Consider the following 24,987-nt stretch of genomic DNA (forward strand, 5'->3'; position numbering starts at 1 on the left):
ATTGTAAATCTTTGATTGTTTTTCAATCAACTAATTGGATTGATGTTTAATTCAGTTGCCACAATTTAACCTTACCTGGTTGTTACCTTGATTTAATCACCAATGAACAATTTAAAATTTGCTCAAACACTCAAATTGTTGTATTAATACAATAACAATTGAATTAAATGTGATCAAAATAAATTAACTTCAATTATGGTAATGACATATTTTGATTGTTGTTTTTGTTGTCAGACCTTTTTAATTGTAACAATCAAAAAGTTTAACCAGCAAAATATATTGATAAATTTTTTCACCAAATGTGAACTTTAATTGTTTACAATTCACAATAAATTGTAATTAAAACAATTTAATCAAAGTTTTTTAAACTTTCTCGTGATTTGTGTGTATGTTGATTAACTTTAATTGTTAAGATGATGATCTAAAATGATTTAAATTACCTCACCATTAATCAGGGAAATAAAAATTATATCATTTATGATTAATTACAATCAATTTAATCAACAATAATAGTTAACTAATTAATGGGTTGGTTTGAAGAAATGAAAATCAGATCAACATGAAAATTTAATTGTAATCCAAATGTTTCCAACAATTAACATTAAAATTGAAAGAAATTTAATTACAATTAAAACAAAGAATAAATTAATTTAATTGTACAATTAACTTGATCAACGATTTCAAACTATTCAAATGAAATTAACAGTTACATTAACAATTCAATTTGATGGATTAAACTTTTCTTTCAATTAGTTGATTATTTTTGATTCAGTTAAGAATCGAATCAATCTTGTCAATTATTGAAAGTTAATTAACTTTTTCTAATTTTAATTTGGACAATTGATTTTTAAACCAACGAAAGAAGAGAAAATTAATCCAAATTATCAAACAATCACAATTAGATCATAAGAATTAAAGTTAATCATAAATGAGAAATTAAAGTTGATCAGAAAAAAAATCTTCGCTTGATTTACCTTTGATTCCTTGATTAAAGTTAACTATTTGAGCTTAAATTGTGATAATCAAAATCTTAATCATCATTATCCTCCCACTCTTGGTAATACTTATAATCATGTCCATTGTTAAATGTATTAGTTAACCATAATCAATTGGTTTAACAAGATTGTTATTGTTACGAACAACAATCAGCTAATCCAGTTTTGTTTAAGTAATAAAATGATTCTGATCTAAATTGTGTTTGATGAGCTATTAATAGTTAGTTAATTGTGAAAAATTAAAAGTGTTTCCTATTGTATCATAATCAAAGATTAGCTTTATATTAATATCATCATTTTGGAAAACATAATCTGTAACAATTTATTATCATGATTAACTGATTGTTGTCAGTGAAAAAAATTAAAAAGAGAAATGAAAATGTAACAATTTAACTGATTGTTGGTTAACAATAGTCAACAGGTAGATTTTCATGTTGTTTATAATCATCATCATGTACAATGTTAATGTTGAGTGTTAATTGTAAGTGATTTAAATGGTTCTGTTGATAATCAAGGATATAATAAGTGTAACAATCAAAGTCTGAAAAACATGATTTCAATTTACAATCTCAGGTAAATTAGATTAACTTTTCTGATGGATTTGAGTTAATCCGTTGGCCTCGTGACATTTAACAAGATGAATAGTTAACACGTTAAAGCAATTAATTCAACACTTTGTCGGTCATCATACTAATCATCATCATCATCATTAACTAATTGAATTGGGAACACTAATCATTAATTCACTTCTATTACCATCATCATCATATATTCCTGATTGTTGATTGTTATCAAAATTCAAATTTCTGATTGTAATTTTTTTCTGATGCTGATGCTGCTGCTCTCAAATGACAATACAATTTGATTGTGAATAGAAAGAAATCTAGTTAATCATAACAATTAAGTCTGAAAATAATAAATATACAAATATAATAGTTGAACTAAAAGTTTACATACAAAAAGATGATCAACTGAATAAATATTGTTGAGAAGAAGCTAATTGTTGATTCTAAATTTAGTTTGGATTGTTTTCAATCGGGTGTTAATATCCATTGGCTCATATTCATCCATCATGGAATCACCATGTATCTGAATCTTTTTTTCTTCTTCATATTAAAAGGAATCATTAGATTCATCGTTATTTGAATGAGTTTTTCTCATGAGAAAAATATTCTCCCATTAAAAAAACTCTATTCTAATAGTAACTCTATGACACTTCCTTTTTTACCTGATGTCTTCTTATGTCAACAATGACAAGGGAGAGACAAATACGAGAGAGAGAGAGAGAGAGAGAGAGAGAGAGAGATGATGATGATGATGATGATGATGATGATGATGCTGGATGAAGATGAACTTACCTTGATGAGGTCAAGCTCTTGTGGATAAAAATGTAAAGGTAACTTTTTTTTCATCTTCTTTCAACAGGTTAATCTGTTTGGGCTTAACAATGATTACACAACTATAAGGATTACCTGATGATTTAATGATGTAAATCATAAGAAACAATGGAGAACAGGTTTAATTAAAAATGGATTAATTTATTTTTACGATTGTTAAAACTGTTCCCTTTTTAAATTACTTCTTATCACCATTATGGTTTAATGGTTTAATCTCATTCACCACACACAACATACACACACACACATGATACAAGATGATTAAGTTGATGATTTAAAGACAGACACCGTTATGTTCACGATAAGTTAATTTTACTCTTGATCATTTAACGTTGGTTGATTCGTTGACAATGGCCTTTAATTGACCTTCACGTACCTTTGACTTTTGATTTGTTTGTTTGGTATAAATGGATAATCTAATCCAACGAGAGAGAGAGAGAGAGTTAATCTCCTTTTTTTCTGCAATTTTCAATTAATTTTAATTCTTGTGTTTTCTTAGTGAACCGGAATTAATTGTCTTGCTATCAAATATCATTGGTAATGGTGAGAAATATCATTTAACTGGATGATCACTTGAATTCATTAATGATCATTGAGTGAATTAACTTTATCCATGTTGCTAATGATTAAATATGATGTTAAATTAAGTGACTATTTGATATTTTACTTCCTCATTTACAATGTAAAAATTGATTATCATCATTAACTTAATGATGATGTCAACTGGAAATCATCATCTTCTATTAGCTAATGATTTGCCCTCCCAATGGGTCAGTTTCCATGAGTTTTTTGATCCTCGAACTGACCGAGGAGGATATTCACCTTGTTTGATTAACTGAACCTCTGGTATTACAATTAGAGGTTTAATTAGTTTTTACTTTAATTAATGGAAAACAAGCTGATCCATACTGATAGTTAATGATTGAGGGTGATATTAAATGCTGTGTTGTGTGTATGGTGGGTGGTTCAGTTGATTGTTGTGAATACATTATGTTTGGAGGAGGCAAGAATATGAAATAACAGAGTAATCATGATATTAATTGAGTTTATTTCATGATTCTTGATTTAGTATCCGTTGAGTTTCCTGGTTATGGATGTAAAATGTTATATTGTGGACGACAAGTTATTCTCACGACGTTGACAAGTTATACAACTGAATTAATGTTAATCATAACTGATAATGACGATAATCATCATGATTATCATCTTTCCAAAATTTTCTCTATTAAAGTAAGAAAAAAAGTTTTTTCTTCCGAACGAAAATTTTACCTGGTGAGATGTACCGTTTTCTGGTCTTGTAGTTTCATCTTAATCATCATCATCCCTCATCTTCATCTTAATCACAATTGTTGTTCTCATGATGAGATTAATCAACAAGCTCTCACAGCATCTCTCTCTTTAAATCCAAGGCTATTTGAAGGTCATTTCCTGGGCATTTCTCTCTCTCTCTCTCTCTCTCTCTCTCTCTCTCTCTCTCTCTCTCTACTCTATTTCTTGACCATTAACACGAATCTTCATCTTCATCATCATCTTTTTTTCATTATTATCTTAATCATCTTGATCATATTGTTCAACTTTTCAAAAAAAAAACTTCCACCAGTTGATTGTTATTGTTAACTTTTGATTGTTAATCATTGCCATAAATCACGTTGTTGTATTTGAATAAAGGTATTGGCCTCTTGATTTAAATTCACTTGATCTGAATTTTATTTTAATTTAGTTCTTGATTGTTACCATTTTGTTTTTTAGTTCATGTTAATAATATTAATACAATAATAAAACATGTTGATTATGAATTTACACCAAATTTGATCAAATAGTAATCAATTTAAGATACAGTTTTAATTGTATTTTGGTTTCTGTTTCATTTTGTTGAATTGTTAACAATTTAAATGTAAAGATATGATGAAGAATCAAAAATCATCATGATTAACAATAATGATACTTTGTAATTGTCAATTATCATCGTATTATTATTCATTGTTATTAATTACTAGTGTGAATAGTTAGTAAATTGTGTGTATCATTGTAATTAACATAAATGATTATCATTGGTTTTAATGAACCTTGGGAACCTTAAATTAATCGTATAATGAGTAAATTGCATGGAATTAAATTAATTAGAAAAGAGAAATTAAATTAATGACAATTTATCTTCATCTTCAAGTTGACAATTAACTGTTACAAGTTAACAGTTGAAATCAAATCGACTGAAATTGTTGAGGATCATCACACTTACAATTAATTAATAACAAAGTTTTGATTGTTTTTTTTTAATCATAATCAGAATAATACTGTTGATATGATTTAAGGAATTAAAGTTGATTATGTTGTTACGTGAAATGATTAATTAATCAGTTGAATTGAAATCGTAATGAATGAGAAAATAATTGTTAAGACAAAGTGTAAATGTGAGATTATGATTAGCTATGGATTAATAGTAAATTACAATTTAAAATGTAACAATTAACTTTTCCATTAATTTATTCAGCTTGGTTTCTGTATTAGTTTTGAAATATTTGAATCAACATTTAAATTGTAAGAATTAAAAGATGATTGGATTTAATTGACTAATTAAAGTTTATATTCCATTCATTTGAATAGTGGATTATGAATTAAGTTCCGGCTTAAATTGTGATTAACTAATTCCCCATCAATCCATTCTGGTTAATCAACAGAATTGAGAATAATATAAAGTAACAATTAATTTAAATCAATATTATACCAAATCAGGAATTGCTTTATGATTAAGGAACAGTAAATTGTTTGATTATCAAATTGTAATTACAATTTGCTGAATATTTGTTAATTGTAAATGAATGGATTTGATTATCATGATATTGTAATCATCATATTATTGGTGAATTATTTTTAAATTGTGAATAACAATCAATATATTTAATATAATTTCCTGTTTTTTTTTTCATTTTAAATTGATTATATTGATTAGCTAATCAATATCTTGATGATTTCAAACTGAGTTAATTTATTTAAATTTCAAGGTTAGTTAAAATTTGATAGTTGATTCAGATTATGATTAACAATTCACAGCAATTTAAGTTAATCAACATTTTCAAGTAAAACGATAGACCGAATGATCAGAAAAACTTAATTTCCTCCAAACAATTTGTTCAAAGTTCCAAATGATACAAATTTTCATGATAATTAAAAGAAGCAATTAACTTTCAATACATTGAAATGTTGCTACTAATCAACTTTTTTTCTGCTTTAATTGATTTAATTGTGACGATCATGATATTACAATATAACGCATCTTGATTTATGATAATCTTAATGTAAGTAAACATGATTGTTGATTGTTGGTCAACACAGCAAACTAAATTAGCTAATAATCAACTGAAATGATTAACTTGACAAGAAACTAGGAGAAGTTTAAGTTTAAGGATCACCCTTCCGGTCTGTTGGGCTAAGGTCATTTTCTTACCTTTTCCGGTTAAATAATAATCATAATAACTAACGAAGGGCGTTGATCTTTATCATCTTCTTATGATAGATGATAATTGTTACTGGATAGTTTTTTTTCACGGACAAAGGGTCATAACATTGGGTAAGGTTAAAGCGATAATAGGTAACCAGAAAACAAAATGACCTCTAATTAAGAAACGGAAAAGGTTGACAATCAAGTGAGGGTTTTATTTAATATCACATAACATTTATCATTAACCTCTTTTGTTTATTGTAATTATTTTAATTTTCTTCCTCCTTCAACAATTTAAAGCGACATTTCCTTAAGAGTTTCATACCTTCACCATGTATCTTATTACGACATCATCATGATCATTATCAGAATCATTTGGTTTCTATTATAATTGTCCAGTTCGTTGCTATTTAATTGTCTGGGGATCTTTTTCATTCTATATTTAAATTAATCTAACAATTTAAACTACTATTTTCAGCCTTTTCGCTTGACCATCAACACTTACGGAAGAGAGAGAGAGAGATAAACTTTTGTCCAGATATAAGAATGATTCTAACTTTAAATTGATTGTTGCTTATTATCAAATTGACCAATTTGATTGATTAGTTGAATTGATTTATTTGTATTGATTGAAAAATGACCATCAATCCATTGGATTGGTGTCATCAAGTTGTTTTCAGTGTAAGTAAAGTCCATCTAATCAATATTTACTAAAGTACTAAAATTCTGACCAGTTAATTGCTGTTGAGTTATAAAAAAAGGTTGATTTCACAATTAACTTAACAATTTGATTGATTAATTGCTGATTCTTAGCCAGAGGGATGAATCCACAAAACCATCAAATCCACACCAAAGGTTATCCTTTAACAATGGGCGATCTTTACAAAAAAAGAGTAACAATAAATTGTAACAATGTGATGATAGGGTTAATTGTTACCTTATCTTACAAGTTAATGATGATTAGTTGATTGCCAATTGATTGATTGCTCCCACGGTTGATAAATCATAATCAAAGGTTAAATCAAGAAACAAATAATCAAACAAAGACTCAAATCAAATGAACAGTAAGGAACAAACCAAATTCAAGTTACTAAATAACCAGAAAAATTCTGATAAAAAGCAATAGAAAATGTGATTTCTTTTGCTTTTCTCTAGCAATTTAATCTCATCTCTTAATCTTGTTAATCTTTTTCCCCGAAAATCATAATTGTTACAATTTAGTTTCTTCTTGTTTTTCTGATTGTTTAAATTTTCACATTTCTATTTGTTGATTTATCTCTGATCTCTCTCTCTCTCTCTCTCTCTCTCTCTCTCTCTCTCTCTCTAGATAATTTTGTTAATAATGAAAAGGAAGCAAAAAGGATGAGGATGATAAATACCCGAAAAAAACCTGAAGGTGAGTAGATATATGAAATAATAGTAACAACAACAAACTGTTTCAATTGAGTGAAGATAAACATTAACTGCTTCGGTAATCAAGCAATCAAAAATCATACATGATTCATATTATTATGATAATAATATGATGACAAAGATATAAATCATAATCATAATAATGATATTTTTCCTGTGAGTTGAGTGTATTCCTGAACCATGAATATTCAGAGTCTCGGTGCGTTTTTTTCATTCATCTCAATATTCATCATCACCTTAGGAGAGCTGAAAATGATTAGTGTTGATAATGAAAAGCGTAAGGAATCAGGTAATATAATCACAATTGTCCTTGAATTGATTAAAGGACAATCACTTTCAATTGTTATAAATCAACAACAATTAACGTTGAAATATTATAATATTGATCATCAAGAATCAGAATCTTTGGTAAATACTAATGAATGTTTTTCAATTTTTCATTTCAATTGTTGTGAAATAATTACAGGTAAATATGAGTAATCATGGTGATGATGATGGTGAATTTTGGATGAATGATTTTCTCGTAATTTCAATTGTGATGTAAATCAGAAAAAAACATAAATTGAATGTAAATCAAGAATTGATGTAACAATTTAGTTAACCGAAATAAATTGTTATCTTCAAATTGGATTAACTTTGGATTATTTTTTTTTCCAACCAAAATTGTGACTTGAATTTTTCGTGACTGGTCAACTGAAAGTTAATTTGTCTACTTGGGGTTTGTTGATTAAGATTTACTGTTGTCACTATTTAGTTGATTTAGATTAGAATTAAGGTCATAATTCACTGAATCACGAATTTGCTGGTCATCTCAAGAGTAGACAATTAGATTTAATTTGATTTAATTTCTCTTCTAATCTTAGTCGGTACCATTAAGATTGTTGATTCATTTTCAACTTTCTTGTCAATAGAAAGTTAATTCAACTGATGATGGAGCTTTTTTTGTTGCTAATGATGACCAGTGATGATTGAAATCAATGACCACAAATAATTGTAATGATAAAAATGATTGACAGATTATGTTCAGTCAACTGAAGATAATAATAAAAGAAGAGCAATAAAAAAAGTTAGAGAGAGAGAGAGAGAGAGATGACCATTAACGATATGTTGTTAATGGTCACTTCAAGATCGGACTTTAAATTGTTTACTTTGATTAAATTGTGTCTCCATCGATTTCAAACTTCAATTGTAAACAATTAGAATGCGAAAAAAAAAATCTTGTGTTGTCGTTGATTGTTGACCATTGAAATGTTGACAATTGTTGATTTGATGAGAAATAGATTAATTGATTCGAGAATTAAAAACAATCAGCTTATCATCACAGTTTGACGTTAATCATGATGATTAAGATTTATAAGAGAGATAAACATTTGAAGATAAATATTAATTAGAATCAAATCATTTTGACGATTCATCATTTTCAATGTTCATTTAAATTTAGCTCATCATTCATCATAATTTATGTTCAAATTATAACAATTAAATCTATTAGTGGAGAGAGGACAATCAATTTCTTTTAGCAATCATGTCAAATGATTAACTGTTTCATTTAAGATTTTCTTTTGACCAATGAAGTTATCATTTGATTACAATGTTATAGTAAATTGTATTAAGTTTCTTAATTGTTACTATTTATTGACATGAGGTCAATTATATATCATTTTGATTGGTAACAACCTGATTTGGTGATTTAAATGACCATGAAATTAACTCAACATTGGATCGAGAAGTTGAGATTAAGGTGAGAAAATTTTGAAAGACATAAAATTGAAAACCAAATGAACAGAATCAATTTTTTCTTGATTTATTCATCACCTTAAACATTTAAGTTGTAAATCAGCGTGATGATTATGACAGTGATGATTTTGTTGATTACCATGATGATAATGAAGATTAAGAGATGAGAAAGTCTCAATCAATTTACTTTGAGGCATGGTAACTGTTTTTCATATTTAAATCAACGATAAGGTGAACTTTTTTTCATCTCTTCTTACATTCTGGTTAACGTTGATGATAATAATAGTGACGATCAAGATGATGGATGAAAAATGATTATCATGATAATGTTGATTAAATTTGATATTCAATTGAATACCATTTGTTTGCGTGTCTTCCAGAAATGATAACATTTTCGCATCCAATTCAGTTACACCAGGTAACCTTAATTTGTTTCATCAATTGATGTGAACCATTTTAACAATCAAATCCAAGTAGTAATACAATATATCTATTAATAGGAATCCGATTTAATCAATGGCCACACAATCAAAACCAAATTGTGAGTACAATGTAACTAAAGGTGCTACTCAATCAGTGACAATCTGTGAAAAAAATAGTAATAATAAGATGAGAATTACAATTAAGATTTGTTGTTGTTGATTGAGAAAATTAAGTTGTACCATAAATAATACAAAGTGAACTGTTTCATTGACAATTAGATTATTTTCCCATTGATCACGAAAATGTTACTATCCGATTTTATGTTGATTAAATGAGTAGATATAAGATGCTATTGGTTAATTCATTGATAATAAATTAATTTGATTCTGTTGAAAGTTGCTGGATAACAGGTCATCCATCATTATCTTAATTATCATGTTCCCAAGTTGTTATTTCAATTACTCGAAAAAAAAATCTACAGTTAAAGAGAAAATAAAATTAGTCAATTGTTGGAAAGTATATAATTAAAATTACTGAATGAGAAAAAGATTATGATTGTAATGTGTTTACATGTTGATCTTTTTCTTATATTCTTGAGTAACCAAAGAGTTGATACTTACAGTAATTACGATAATTAAAACAATCAAGCAGATTGGAAAGTTTAACAAATAAACTAAAGTATGAGAGACAAATTGTCAGGTTAATTAGTAACTTAAATAACCAGAAATAACGAGATTCACAGAAAAAAAGTAAATGGTAATAACCAAGAGAGAGAGAGAGAGAGAGAGAGAAAATAATAGACGGATAGAAGATTAGATTGGGAATAATGTTATCTATTAGTTATAATCATGATGATATCATGATTATCATGATTATTAGTTAGTATTATTTACTCTGTTCTCAGGTTAACAATCAGTCAGTTTTCAGGCGTAAATTAAAGTTAATTTACTTTGTGCACTACAAGAATCAGAATCTTTCAACGTTCACATTACAGACAGACAAATGTGTTTCCATCTCTTTTCATCCTTTACCATTAACCTTTTTTTTCTGGTTATTCCAAAGTTAATGGATTCAAGTTATACCTCTCAATAGATGATAATGTTGTTGACATTGATGTTGTAGGTGGAGGTGGTTCTTGTTGGGGATCAGGTTGATCCATTGAGCCCTTTTCCTTAAGCCATTTAGACTTGATTACACTTTGGATACAATTCACATGATAAACTCAATGCTTTTTTCCAACACTGTCGGTCTATTAACGATCCGCCTTTTCCATTTGGCTCTTTTTTTTTAATACTTTCTCTTCTTTGGTTTTCTAAATGTTTAGGGGAGAGAGAAGGAGAAGAAGAAAGAAATTAAATAGATGGAAGATAGAAAATTAATAGAACATAAAGAGAAAAATGAATAGAAATTGAACTTACCCTTTCATATGAAGAACAAGGTTTTACCATTGTTATTGGAAGGAAAAAGAAGAGAACAATTTTTGTCTTTCTCTCTCTTATTCTTCATTTTATTCTTGCAATAATTTTCTTTCATGGATTTTCCTTGACTTAGATTATCATATCAATTGCGATTAGAATTTAAAACTCAATTACAATTAACTTTAATCATGATGATCCAAAGTCACTGACCTTTCAAAAAGTAAACATTGTTTACTTTTTGATGGCGAACTAAAATTCTAATCGTGCTGCCATCTAGTGTTTACAATTAGCAACTTTTCGTATTTGTTTTTAATTTTATCGAAAATTATTTTTTTATGTTCACAGTTATTAGTTAATCATTTACAATTAATTTTTACACGAGGATCTCTTTCTTGTTACAATATACCAATTCCCAATTACTCTAGTGATTATATTGTTTGGTAATTTTATCTCTCCCTCATTTCATATGAACGTGTTAATGTTTTTCGACTGATTGTATTTCTACCTTAACAATACAATTAACATTTAATTTGAAGTAAATTTATGAGTTTCCGGTATAATTAGAGTGATTTATTATCTCTACTACCGAATTTGATAATAATTATGTTAATTGTAATGTTGATTATTATTATGTTTCATGCGTTTTCTAGGAGCCTTTGGTTATCATCGAATGGTTAATTTTCTGGTTTGGACATTAAATCAAAGGTTGAGAAATTAAAAAACAAACACACTACCAGGAAAAAGATTAAATTATAATTAACTGTTGATTGAGTTTTATTAATCATTATGAAATAGAAACAGGTAAACAAAACTTTTAATTAAATTGAACGTTGATTTTCATTTAAGATCCAATATAGTTATCTTAATTGTTTTTGTAAAATACACACTAAACACTAATTAAGTTAACATGGCTGAAGTTTATTCTGGTCTAATCACAATAATAATATCACTAATTATGGAAATACTCAATTTCGGTAAGTAAAGTTATTTAGACAAAATTCTATTCATTTTTAACTCGAAATCATTTTTCTCATCAATTTTTTTCCGTAGGTTCACCGACTTTAATCAACGAACAGAACCTTTCGAACAGTCGATTTAAAAGGTCAACTATCGATTCATATTCGTCCTCTTGTCCATCCAATTATTACTGTATTCCTCGTTCACACTGTACACAATCAGGTCACTTTAATCCTGTTGAACGATCGATAATCAGTTTGGCTTCATGTCAATCAGCTGATTATTCTTCAAGTGATTATGTTTGTTGTCCATCGAAACCGGAAACCAAAGCTTCGTCTTCCGCTTTAAAAGTAGCCAAATTGATGGGGGATAAGATGATTAGGATTATGTTGGATAAACAAAGTGCTAATCAGCAAAGTAAAACGTCAAGTCAATCATCAAGTGACATACTCGATGACACTTGGATGGATGAAGTTATGTCTTCCCTTGAAAATATTAAGAACTAATCATTTAATTAATGTTAAGACAATCTAATTTACTAAATCTTTGTAATTCCCAATTAACTGTTACAACTCATGTAATCTGGTTAAAATTGATTAAATATTAAACAACAACAATTGCAATTGAGTCTAAATTTTGACCAAATCAATATTTTTATCATATCAATATAATCATTAGGTTTAATTTTTAATTCAATTACTGTTTTCTTTTAATTATATCAATAATTAGTTTGAATGTTAAATGAATGAATTTTCTAATATTGTCAAATCAATTAAACTAAACTACTAGTAGATTAATTGCTTGTTTGAATTGTAATTGTTGAGTAACGGTAGCAATCACTTTAATCATCAATGATAACAAAAAACTATTGATCTGAAATAAATTGTTTTCCTCAATCAACTGACAATTAACATTGATTTTTTATTTTTGTCTTCTAAATTACCGTTCAATTAATCAAAATGTAACTCTAAACCATATGATTAACTTTTTGATTATCAAAGTTGAATGTTGATTAACTTTTTCGAGAAAATCGAAAGTGAAAATGTAAATCAAATGTTGGTGGTAAAATATTGATTGTGATCAACTTTGTACTTTTATTTCCTTGTAAATCAAACCTAATCAACTAAAAGCATAGCCTAACCAAACACCTTATAATTAAATCATTAGTTAACAACAATCAAGCCCATTCAAGAGTAAAAGATGAAAACTTTTCAACTAATTGTTACTTTTTTGTGTTTCTATGGAGCCCAATGTACAACAATTCGTGTTGGCCACAAACAAGGTAAGGAAATTGTTTCGATTCGATTTTAATTATGATATTTAGCTTGAAATTAATTCTTTGCTTTCGTTAATATGATCTAAACTTTCCCTCTGCATTGTGATCAAATTAATTTGGATCCTCAGATAGCTTTGAGAATTCTCTCTCATCGTTGAATTTTGGATCAGTAGACTCGTTGATGAACCCACTTAAATCGTCCCTCCAAAAAGCAACTGCGGCCATTTGTCGTAAGTTTTCATAAAAAATATTCCATTTGATTTCGGGTATTCAATAGGATTGTAGAATTGACGTTATTTTTTCTTTCGAACTTCTTTTCTTTCTTGGAACGTTAGATGCAACTAAATTATGCCATCATGAAATGTTGAATAAAGAGCCGTTCAGATCATTATTAGGAGAATATATTCACGATGAGAGCCATCGATCACCATTATCATTCATGAGTGGACTTTTTCCAACTGATACAGTTTCAACAGCGATGAAAGATGTTCTTGGAGGTATCAAAAACGCTGAACTTGATGTACTATTATCACCCATCAAAAAAATGATGTCTAATATCGTCGGTTGATGTAAATCAGTTTGAGTGATTTACACTGATCAAATATAAAATCAACATTTCTTTTAATTCGATTTGCACCTTATTTCAATTGTAAAGACTATACATATTACGAGAAATTGTTTCATATTCATGCATTTGGTATGATGAGAAATACAAATTGTGCTAAATAAATAAGAAAGAGTATCAACGAACAGGATTTACCTTATTATTTTCCTAAACCTTTACCTTATTTAATAAATATTACTTATTTAATTATTCATTTAACCATGGAATATTTCTATCATCTTTATAACTCTTAAAAATCAAAAGTTATTGTTAGTTCTGTTGTTTGTTGTTAAAGAGAGAGATCATTTTGAACAGTGTGACGAGTTGTTTGGCTCTTCTCGACCTTTCCATCAAATTCATGTTGACCGACTTGACCAGTATTTGTTTGCAATTTCTGTGTAAAAACTCAACTGAATTTAATGTTCTCATCATATTGGATTCATTGAGAAAGATTGATTTTAAACCTTTCCAATCAACACATAAGAAACGAAGCAACCGTTCAAAGGTCGCCTCGAACTCATTGGTAACAATCAACAAGGATTATAATAACAATTTAATCGATTGTGAGAATGGTGAAGATAGCGAAGATAATGTTGGTGACGGTGATGATTCTCGTGGACCAAGAGCTAATACGTAGTTAGTCTAAGAACGCATATTCCAAAATCATTATCATTTTTAATTATCTTCATTATATCTATTAATAATTATTAGCTAAAATAATTACTGCTTGTTTTGATAAAGAATTTCAATTACTCAATTATTATAATGCAAACCTTTACTATTAGAATATTCCGATTTCTTGATTATTAGTTAATTAATCGGTGGTAAATAGCATAATTTTTAATTACTAGCTAATTTTAATTTTAATTATTGAATAATACTTAGTTATCAAAAATACAGCTTAGATTGATGAAAATGTATATTTTGTCAAAGTTTAGACTTGAATTAAGACTTACTAGATAGTATTCCATTTCCATATTCCAGTTATTTTATACATTTTTACCAATAATTGTAGAAATATATTAGACAGATTGCTAAATATTTTATTTCTGACCAATTTGGCTTGTGCAACGCAGCCTAATCAGTGTCAAATAAATGTATTGAAATACTGAGGTGCTTCTAGAATCCATAAATAGAAAGAGATTAAAAGATAAAATAAATAAAAGTTAAATTGAAATAATACTAATACGTAGTTAGTCTAAAATTGCATTCTCGAAAACCATTTTCATTTCTCTTTATCTTCATTGTAACTATTTATAATTATTATCTAAAATAATTAATGTTTGCATTGATGAAGAATTTTAAATACCTAATTGTTATATTGATAATCTAACTATTGCTGTCATTCGATTTCCGATTATTTTATCATTGGTTTATTAATCGGTGAATAAGTAATTAATTATTAATTACTAGCAGATAAATTTATCAGTGAAATAGCGATAAATGATTAGATAAGCATGATAACTAAAAATTAAATCTTAGATTGATGTGAAATACAAATTTAATGTTCTCGATGATAGAGAAAAAAACAATTAAATGGTAATTACTAAATGCACACATACCGGAAAAATGAATGGGGATGTAATAGGTAATTGATTTACCCCAAGAATAGGAGGTGTATCCTGGGTCACTTTTCTCATTGGTGGTGCAGAAATGGTTGTTACACCGGGTGGGGCAGAAGCGGTCATCTACAAAAAAAATAACAAAATAACAAAAATAAATTAAAAAATTAAAAATTAATAAAAAACCAGCACCAATCAGAGGCAATGATCAAATCATAAATTTAACTTACATGAGGAATTTGTAAACCAGGGACCATAGGCATTTGCATGATACCACCTGAAATTGAAAGAAAGGAAATAAAAACCATTAAAAAAATTTAATTGATTATTAATTTTGAAGAAAATTATAAAAAAAAACTATACCTCATTGGCGTCATTTGATATTGATTAGGAGTTAAATTCATTAAGATGCCATTGCTGAAAGATTTGACAAAAAGTGATTGGAGAGGTGGAAAAGACATTTTTACCAATAATGTGGGTCAAATATTCTAAATATAAGAAATATAAGATGCGAATAATAATGGTACTTCTTTATACAAACAAAACAAACAAACACCAAGGACCTAATAGACACAAGATCAATTGTTAACCAAAACCTCAACAACCAGAGAAACACTCAGCCATTTTGATTTGTTTCTAGGCAACAACTCGTTCACTTTAATGAGACCATTTTTGTCCAAAATTTTACATAAATGAACTCTGAAAAAATTATTTCTTATTAATTAATTTTATTTTATTTGTTAATGTTATCCAATCAGATAATTGATATCTAAATTACTATTGAAAGAACATTAATTTTGCAAAATGAAAAAGGAAATTGTAATTTGGTTTTTATTATTAATGGAAAATCGTACATGCCTTGATGTTAATTAATCATCAATTGGACTTTGGCTATTGATGGAATTCAATTTGATTTAATTGTTGTTGGATGTCTCTAAATACTATCAAAGATCATTATTTATTATTAAAGAAATTAAAATAGTGAAAATTTGCATTAATGGATATTTTTCTTCTTAGTGTTAATAATGAATAAAATATAAAAACTAATTATAAAATTATAATTGTTGATTATTTGCATTAAATTTTGCGAAAAATTAATCCATATGAAAAGAAAAATTAACACTAAATATTGGAAATTAGAAAAATTTGGCAATTGGAAAATTAATAAAAGGTTAACTAGATGAATTTAGTTTCTTTTTGAAATTGGACAATTTATTAAATTAGATATCTGACTAAATTAATTTGATTTACTAATAGCGAAAATGTAAACAAATATTTGATTAAAACAGGTCCTTCAACTAATTAGATTTTCGAAGTAAAATACCTTTTCTATTGTAACAATCACCCTTAATAATAATTATAATTCACCTGATGTCTGATCTTTAAAGGTAGAATAAGGTAATATCTTCTCATAGTTGAGTAAGCAACATGGGAAGCCCAGTAAATGTCGATCTCATCTGAAACCTTATCAATGAAATAATAGAGATGAGGAAGAGAAAAAGGAAGAAAAAAGTTAAATCTCTTTTTCATTATAATAATAAAATAATTAGAACAGAAAAAATTATTCCAATACTAATATTATGTAACTTATTTGTCTCAACTATTTGGATTTGATTCAAATAGAAAAAAAGCTAATCACTAATCCTAATAGTTCAAAAATTCACAAGTTCACAAATGTAAGGAATTGATGATGTATTTAAAAGATTGCTAAATAATTTATTTGATATATTATTAATCTGAACTATTGATGTCTTCCGATTTCCGAACATTTGACCATTAGTTCGAAGCAAACGTTCAAAGGTCGCCTCGAACTAATTGGTAACAATCAACAAGGATTATAATAACAATTTAATCGATAGTGATAATGGTGAAGATAATGTTGGTGACGGTGATGATTCTCGTGAACCAAGAGTTACCAGATCATCGTCAATAACCAGTGTCATTTAAAATATCCAATGCAGACCTGAAACAGTACATAATTTGATGAGGTGAGTTTAATTGTTTCCATGATCTCCTGTTACTTTTAGACTTTTTTCAAATATCAAATGTAAAACCAAGATCAGTTTCTCACCTTTTTCTTTATTATTATTGTTGGTGTCAATTCGTATTCATCATCTCTTGTCTTCCAATATCATCAATTCTAATGATTATCTTTTCCTCTTCTTATTTAATCTCCATTAGCTACATTTACAAGAAAGAGATCATTTTGAACAGTGTGACGAGTTGTTTGGCTCTTCTCGACCTTTCCATCAAATTCATGTTGACCGACTTGACCAGCATTTGTTTGCAATTTCTGTGTAAAAACTCAACTGAATTTAATGTTCTCATCATATTGGATTCATTGAGAAAGATTGATTTTAAACCTTTCCAATCAACACATAAGAAACGAAGCAACCGTTCAAAGGTCGCCTCGAACTCATTGGTAACAATCAACAGGATTATAATAACAATTTAATCGATTGTGAGAATGGTGAAGATAGCGAATAATGTTGGTGACGGTGATGATTCTCGTGGATCGAAATATGGTCGGTCTGTGAGTGTCAGCGACAATTGATTGAGATCAATGGGACCAATAAGATGCTTCTTCTTGGTGATGCAATTTATTCAGTTCGCTACTTGACATTGCCTTTGATGGTCTTCATGCGAGGTCCATTTGCCTCGGACATTTTGACAGAGACTGATAAAAATTATCTCCAGTCGAAGCTTCTTGATCCAGAGACTAAACTTCCTCCTCATCTGTCGGAACTTGAACTGGACATGAAACGAAAATGGACTAAACCAAACACTAAATCTACTTACAGTACCACATCTAAATCAACTCGATCTTCACTCAAACCTATGCCAAATTCATCAAAAAAGTCATCATCATCTTCATCATCACCTTCATCTTCGCCATCCAATGATCAAGTATACGACCGAACAAAAAACCAGCGATAAAGAAATTTCTCAATGGACTTGGAGATGTAATGGTATTCGCCATCAGAATGTTTGATTAAATCGAATCAAGCGCTTTCTTGTCATTTGTCAGAACTTTAAAAAAAAATCTTGGATTCAGAATGAAAATCAAAGTCCAATTTAACTAATTGGATTAAAAGTTTTGTTTACCTGTTGCTATCTTATAATGATTAATAAAACTCAATCAACAGTCAATTATAATTTAATCTTTTTCTTAAGTCACTTTACTTACCAATATTGAGTATTTCCATAATCATCCATATTATTATTGTGAGCAGACCGAAATGAACTTCAGCCATGGTAACTTCATTAGTGTTTATTTTGCAAAAATGATTAAGATAACTATATTGGATCTTAAATGAAAGTCCAAGTTAAAAAGTTCACATTTGAACAATTATTTCATAACGAATGGGTAAATTTGTCACGAATCAATGTGACAAAAATTAGGAATCTAAAGCAGTTACATTATACTGTTCGTTGATAATTGATTCTTACCTCTACCCATCATGTCAATATGCCTACTTTATTTGCACGCTGAATAGGTATACATGATGGTTTGAACCTAACTTGTATGGATTCGATAGAAAATGGTAAACGGTTAGGCTCTGCGTTTCTCATCAGAATTGAATTACATCCAAATAACGATACAAATTTAATCACAATCAATATTAAACCACAAACATTTTCACTTTTCGATTTTCTCAGAAGGTATAAGCAACAATCAACTTTGATAGTGAAAAATGTTAATCATGTTGTTAAGTTCTAATACTAAAACATTAAATGCACGACAAATAAACAAAGCACGAAGATCCTAAAAACAATTTAATCATGATGATTATGCTGGTTATTCCCTTGAGCTAATAGTTATCAGATCAACAAAAATTTTCTTCATAATTGTTATCCTGCCAAATCAAAATGAATCAATCAGATTGACAGTTCTGGTTTCAATTATCAATTAATTATTAATGCTTCTTAAGTTAATTTTCTGCCAATAATACTTAAGGTAAATCAAGAGTGAGTTTATATAACCGACCAATAATCAATTTAAATAGCAAATTAGTGGTTAGTTATCGATTTTTTCACAACCTTGTATTGTTATCAAATAATTTATGAATATAAAAACTCTTAATCTTTTACTTGTATAATTATAAACTCTCTTATTGCCCTTCAAGTCTAATGCTCATTGATTTCTACAGTTAATCATAAAATTGGGTTGGCTAAACTGTTCACAATTAAACATATAATTTTATCAAAATTGAGTATTTACTAGTGCTTTTTTTGAGCTGAAATTATCGATATAATTTCATGGTTTGGCTTTAAATGCATGCATCTTTATATCAACACCGACTTCTGATACTCCATGATCGTGATAAATTCCTTGATCCAGTTCTGCTGATGAATTGAGAGTCGATAATTTAATTTACGTTTTAACCTAACTGTTTTCCTGCATTTCATGATTCATTTTTGACTTTAACTAAACCTTAAATCTGCTTTTAATAGATATCTCAATAACAATTTGCAAATATTATGCATTTAGTGATTGACTTATTTCATAATCTTGAATGATTTTCTCAATGTTATTGTGCTTATAATTTACTAAATAATGATTTAGGTAGAAAGACCAAATTCGCATGAATAATAAAGATATGATTAGGATCGTTCGAATAATAAATTCACTCTATGATTTTTCTGACCTGTTACTCTTTGATGTCAAAATAATTAAAAGAGGAAATCAGGGAGGGCAATAGAGCAAGAAATGATTTTCAGATATAAAATAACGGCTTTCATTGTTAATTTTAATCAATCAATAAAAGTGGAAAAATTATCAACAGACTAATGAATTTATATTTCACTGATAATCTTTCTATCTCAAATTAGGTCTAGGTATTTTAATTAGTTTCTTCAGCATAAAAATAAACTTTCAATTAATTTTACTACTCAATATCCGGATAACGTTGTTAAGATAAAAATTAATGATTATAAACTAATGATTTGAGGTAAATTCAGCAAATCTATTTCAGCAAAACCTTTTTGAGCAAACTCTTTTTGGGTTAAAACAGTGGAAATTTTCACCTTTAGTTTAAAATAGTTTAATCAACAATAGTTTGGCTTAAATTTTGGGTCCGAAATTGCGGTTAATCAAACAAGCATAGAATTTTGATTATTAGAATCAAGTTAAATCCATTGGATTCCTTAATTAAATCTAATTAGAACAATTTTTCACAAAATCTTAAATTTAATAACTATTATTTATTATTATTATTATTATTAAATTTAATAGCTCGCTGATAGGCTATCGGGGTCGTAAAACTTAAGATATGGAAATAGACATTACATAGCTTTAGGCGTTCTAACAATTTGAAATTCCAAGTTTCAATTCATGTAGTTATTGTAATGCTTATCAAGTTTAAGTGGCTTTGGTGTTATAAATCAGGCGGTGGTTAAGACAGGGAAGGAAAGCAGTTTAATTGTTACTCTTGGCATCTAGTCAAATAATCGCATTATTATAGTTGCTAATGACTCAAACTAGTAGAATTAGTTAGATTCAAAAAGATCGAGTTTTCAATGAGTGAGAGCGAGAAGAGAAAATTGAGTCACAGGGTGTGTTTCAAATAAAGGAACCAGAGAGTTGATTATGTGTAGTGGCTGTAAGATTATCGATCGAAATGTTCAAAGGATCGTGCGCAATTAGATTAATAAGATGAAAATGAAAATGATGAGTTGGTTGTTACAATTTCACCAGGAAATGTCTTTAATATATTTTAAGATTCGTCCTCGATTTACTCATTTTCCTCTCTGTGTTCAACTAATCCTTACTTTTAATTAACCTTTAGATTTGTGATTGTTTGGTTATTGATGAGCAACTAACCTTTGTGATTGCAATTAAATTTAATTAATGTGAAATTTCATCAATCAAATTACCATAAGAATCAAAATCATCCACAGAAAATACGATAAACCCAATATTTATCATGTTAACCTGTTAATTGTTTTTGTTCACTTTTTGGTCAATTTTTGAATTTGTTGTGAATCTCGAGAATCTAAAGGCTTAACCAGAAAAACAATTACAGTTCATCAAATCAATAATATAAATTGTTGTGTTATTTGCCGATCAAATTGATTAATTTTCTGTTTCTCACAAAGATCGTCTATTGACCTGTGGCCACAAAGTGATTTAAAGTGAACTTTAACCCTGTTTACTAACGAAGGGTTCGTGTTCACTATTTGTACTTTAATTTATTTCAATTAATTGTTATCATGTTTCGCATTTAGACAACAATTTATTTCTCAACAGTTTTATTCCAATCGTGTTTTGTTTTATTGTGATCATCTTCATCTTCATCATTAATCTTGGATAAACGATCAAGGTTCGTATTTGTTTGATTCTCTTCTAATTTTGTTAATTTGATAACAATCAGTGCTAATTTGATGTTTACATGAGATTATATCAATTGAATTATCAAATTATTGATAATCTACCAAGAATTAGGATTCATTGAGGTTAAAATTGATTGATAACATTGTCGGTGTAACTTGATGACATTAATTTAATAGAATCTAAAGTTTCTGTAGTTTGATCAATTAACAAGCAAGAAATTGATCACAATCAATAATTCACATAATTTATGAGAAAATGATTAAATGATTAAATGTTCAATGTGATTTACAGATCAAAAATCTTCAATCTAATCAATTTGTTTCAATAATAATAACTATCAAAATGGTTACAATTAATATCAATTCACACAATTACAAGACTCTTTTTGCTTTTCTTGATTTGATTGTTAATCATTTTTCTAGTAATTTTTTTCCTAATTAATTAATAGTAAATAAATGATCAGTCAGATTTTTCCAACTTTTCTAACTCTATTACAACAGGTTAATCAAAGTTAAGTGTTACAGTTAATTAAACCAGTAAATCATTTAATGGTTTGGGTTAAGAATTTTATCCACAATTTATTAGTTGATTTACTAATTATTCTAAATAACAATTAGGTTTTTTAGGTGAAAATGAAAAAGCTAAAAATACTAATTAATTTGTAACCTTGATTTTCCTAAATGATTGATTTTATTTGCATCATAATATTTTCCAATACAAAACTTTCACTAATTGTGATAATCTTAACAATTTAAAAATTGACAATTAACCAAATTAGATCCATAAATAACTTAATGATCACAATTAACCTCGAGATTAATCACAAGAAAAACAAAAAATAATCTTAATCTTGAAAACCCAAAATATCATCACCTTGAGATTGTTGCTCAGAATCAGAATGAACTTATTTCAATTAGTTGATCTGCAAAGATGTGATCACTTTATTAATTGTTAGTCAATTTCTATTGTTAATTAACTGAGGTATGACCGCTAATGTTCATCTTTTACTTGATTAACAATTGATTAAGAAAAAGAAAATATTATAAATGTAATCTGAGTGTTGATTGATCGCTCGCTAATTGGCCTGAAAAGTTTTTCTATTCCCTATCAATTTGAATCTTTATTAGTTTCTAGTTGAAAATGAGTTAGCAATTAACTTTGATTATTTCTCACAAAATCTAATTGTTTACTCACTTTCATTTTCTCTCTCCTTCTCTTTCTCTTCCTCTCCTTCTCTCTTTCCTTTTAGTTATTGATTTCGGGAGTCAAGTCTCTCTCTCTTATCATCATTATCATCAACATCTATCCAAAGGAAGAGAGAAATTATTCTTTCAACTCTTTTACCTCCAACATCTTCCAGTTTGTTTTTGAAAAAATTCTCTGGAAATCATCATCATCATCATCATCTTCTTAATTATCAACTTAATTGTAAACAACAATTCCAATTAGTTGTAGTGAAAAATTTATCAGTAACTTGTTATTAGTGTTTAAATGAACTCATAATGGAGGATAATATGATTAATCTCAGTAATGATTTAGATTCACCTTTTTCTGCCTCATCGTCGACCGATAAAATTATCAACAATTTAAATTGTAATGTTGATCTGAACGAGAATCATGTTAACAATTGGTCCTCCGAAGCTGGTGCTCCGTCCGCTCCAAGTCCTGGTTTGGTTTTATTCAACAGTGAAGATCAAAGTGATCTTATCTTCATCGTAACAATGGACTCGGCTGAAGATGAGGATAACCTTAAGTTTCCTGGTCACTCGTTCATAATCAAAGATTCAAGTCCGATCTTTAAAGATATTGTTTACCAAATTGACCAACTTCAAAGGTCATCAAGTGATAGAAAACCAATCATCAATATCCAATGCAGACCTGAAACACTACATAATTTGATGAGGTGAGTTTAATTGTTTCCATGATCTCCTGTTACTTTTAGACTTTTTTCAAATATCAAATGTAAAACCAAGATCAGTTTCTTACCTTTTTCTTTATTATTATTGTTGGTGTCAATTCGTATTCATCATCTCTTGTCTTCCAATATCATCAATTCTAATGATTATCTTTTCCTCTTCTTCTTTTCTTTAATCTCCATTAGCTACATTTATAAGAAAGAGATCATTTTGAACAGTGTGACGAGTTGTTGACCGACTTGACCAGCATTTGTTTGCAATTTCTGTGTAAAAACTCAACTGAATTTAATGTTCTCGTCATATTGGATTCATTGAGAAAGATTGATTTTAAACCTTTCCAATCAACACATAAGAAACGAAGCAACCGTTCAAAGGTCGCCTCGAACTCATTGGTAACAATCAACAAGGATTATAATAACAATTTAATCGATTGTGAGAATGGTGAAGATAATGTTGGTGACGGTGATGATTCTCATGGACCAAGAGTGACCAGATCATCGTCAATAACCAGTGTCATTTGCCTCAGTACTGAAGGTCAACAACCATTCCCTTCATTTGGTGATGTTAATCACAATTATCACAATTATCACCAAATCAAACACAATCATGTAACCGGATCAGATGAGATGATACAAAATTTGGTTAATGAGTTGATCTCTAAATGTTATTGTATTTTGGATGAATTTGCTGAGACAATTTTCTCTTCAGAAGCTATTTGTAGTATTGATCGTGATCTTTTAATAAAGATATTAAAGCGAGATTCGTTGAAATTGTCAAGTGAATTAATCGCTTTCCAAGCAATCGAAAGATGGTCGGTCTGTGAGTGTCAGCGACAATTGATTGAGATCAATGGGACCAATAAGATGCTTCTTCTTGGTGATGCAATTTATTCAGTTCGCTACTTGACATTGCCTTTAATGGTCTTCATGCGAGGTCCATTTGCCTCGGACATTTTGACAGAAACTGATAAAAATTATCTCCAGTCGAAGCTTCTTGATCCAGAGACTAAACTTCCTCCTCATCTGTCGGAACTTGGACTGGACATGAAACGAAAATGGACTAAACCAAACACTAAATCTACTTACAGTACCACATCTAAATCAATTGATCTTCACCCAAACCTACGCCAAATTCATCAAAAAAGTCATCATCATCTTCATCATCACCTTCATCTTCACCATCCAATGACCAAGTATACGACCGAAAGAAAAAACCAGCGATAAAGAAATTTCTTAATGGACTTGGAGATGTAATGATCTTCGCAATCAGGATTTTCGATTAAATCGAATTATAAAAACAAAAATAATTTTATCCCAAATATCACCAAAAATTAGCTATTAACAACTCTTAAGTTTAATTTCTAAATATTACATGATTCTACACATATTATTCTGATTAAGTCTTATTTTGATCTTTTAATATCTAAGATTATTAGAATTTAAGATTATTCTTAAATTTACACTAATTAATCAATTGACCAATGAATGGTTTGTTTAATTTATTTTAAGACTGTTTA

The 24,987-nt window shown here is 28.4% G+C and overlaps 2 protein-coding genes, 1 long non-coding RNA gene and 1 pseudogene across 3 annotated transcripts; 3 read left to right on the forward strand and 1 right to left on the reverse strand.

The window, feature by feature from the left end:
- Positions 1-9,032: 9,032 nt before the first annotated feature.
- Positions 9,033-11,168, reverse strand: LOC128391759 (uncharacterized). The gene is made up of 5 exons (XR_008325864.1): positions 10,823-11,168; positions 10,487-10,716; positions 10,025-10,077; positions 9,644-9,879; positions 9,033-9,565 (listed from the first exon to the last, which is right to left on the reverse strand). It is a non-coding gene; the product is annotated as an uncharacterized LOC128391759 (long non-coding RNA).
- Positions 11,169-11,494: 326 nt separating this feature from the next.
- On the forward strand, positions 11,495-12,406 carry LOC128391757 (uncharacterized). Its single transcript, XM_053351705.1, has 2 exons — positions 11,495-11,796; positions 11,873-12,406. The coding sequence occupies exons 1-2, from the start codon at positions 11,730-11,732 to the stop codon at positions 12,283-12,285; spliced, it is 480 nt and encodes a 159-aa protein (XP_053207680.1). The 5' UTR covers positions 11,495-11,729; the 3' UTR covers positions 12,286-12,406.
- A 434-nt stretch (positions 12,407-12,840) lies between these two features.
- On the forward strand, positions 12,841-13,805 carry LOC128391758 (uncharacterized). Its single transcript, XM_053351706.1, has 3 exons — positions 12,841-13,061; positions 13,184-13,285; positions 13,391-13,805. The coding sequence occupies exons 1-3, from the start codon at positions 12,980-12,982 to the stop codon at positions 13,621-13,623; spliced, it is 417 nt and encodes a 138-aa protein (XP_053207681.1). The 5' UTR covers positions 12,841-12,979; the 3' UTR covers positions 13,624-13,805.
- Positions 13,806-20,764: 6,959 nt separating this feature from the next.
- On the forward strand, positions 20,765-24,863 carry LOC128391788 (uncharacterized; annotated as a pseudogene).
- The last annotated feature ends 124 nt before the right edge of the window (positions 24,864-24,987 follow it).

The sequence above is a fragment of the Panonychus citri genome, unplaced genomic scaffold, assembly GCF_014898815.1.
Source record: "Panonychus citri isolate SS breed McGregor unplaced genomic scaffold, ASM1489881v1 Contig00135, whole genome shotgun sequence".
Taxonomy (NCBI): domain Eukaryota; kingdom Metazoa; phylum Arthropoda; class Arachnida; order Trombidiformes; family Tetranychidae; genus Panonychus; species Panonychus citri.

Coding starts and splice junctions, on each gene's coding strand:
- LOC128391757 (XM_053351705.1), top strand. CDS start 11,730: ATGGCTGAAGTTTATTCTGGTCTAATCACAATAATAATATCACTAATT. Junction 11,797..11,872: donor TATGGAAATACTCAATTTCG/GTAAGTAAAGTT, acceptor TTTTTTCCGTAG/GTTCACCGACTTTAATCAAC.
- LOC128391758 (XM_053351706.1), top strand. CDS start 12,980: ATGAAAACTTTTCAACTAATTGTTACTTTTTTGTGTTTCTATGGAGCC. Junction 13,062..13,183: donor TCGTGTTGGCCACAAACAAG/GTAAGGAAATTG, acceptor TTGGATCCTCAG/ATAGCTTTGAGAATTCTCTC. Junction 13,286..13,390: donor AGCAACTGCGGCCATTTGTC/GTAAGTTTTCAT, acceptor TTGGAACGTTAG/ATGCAACTAAATTATGCCAT.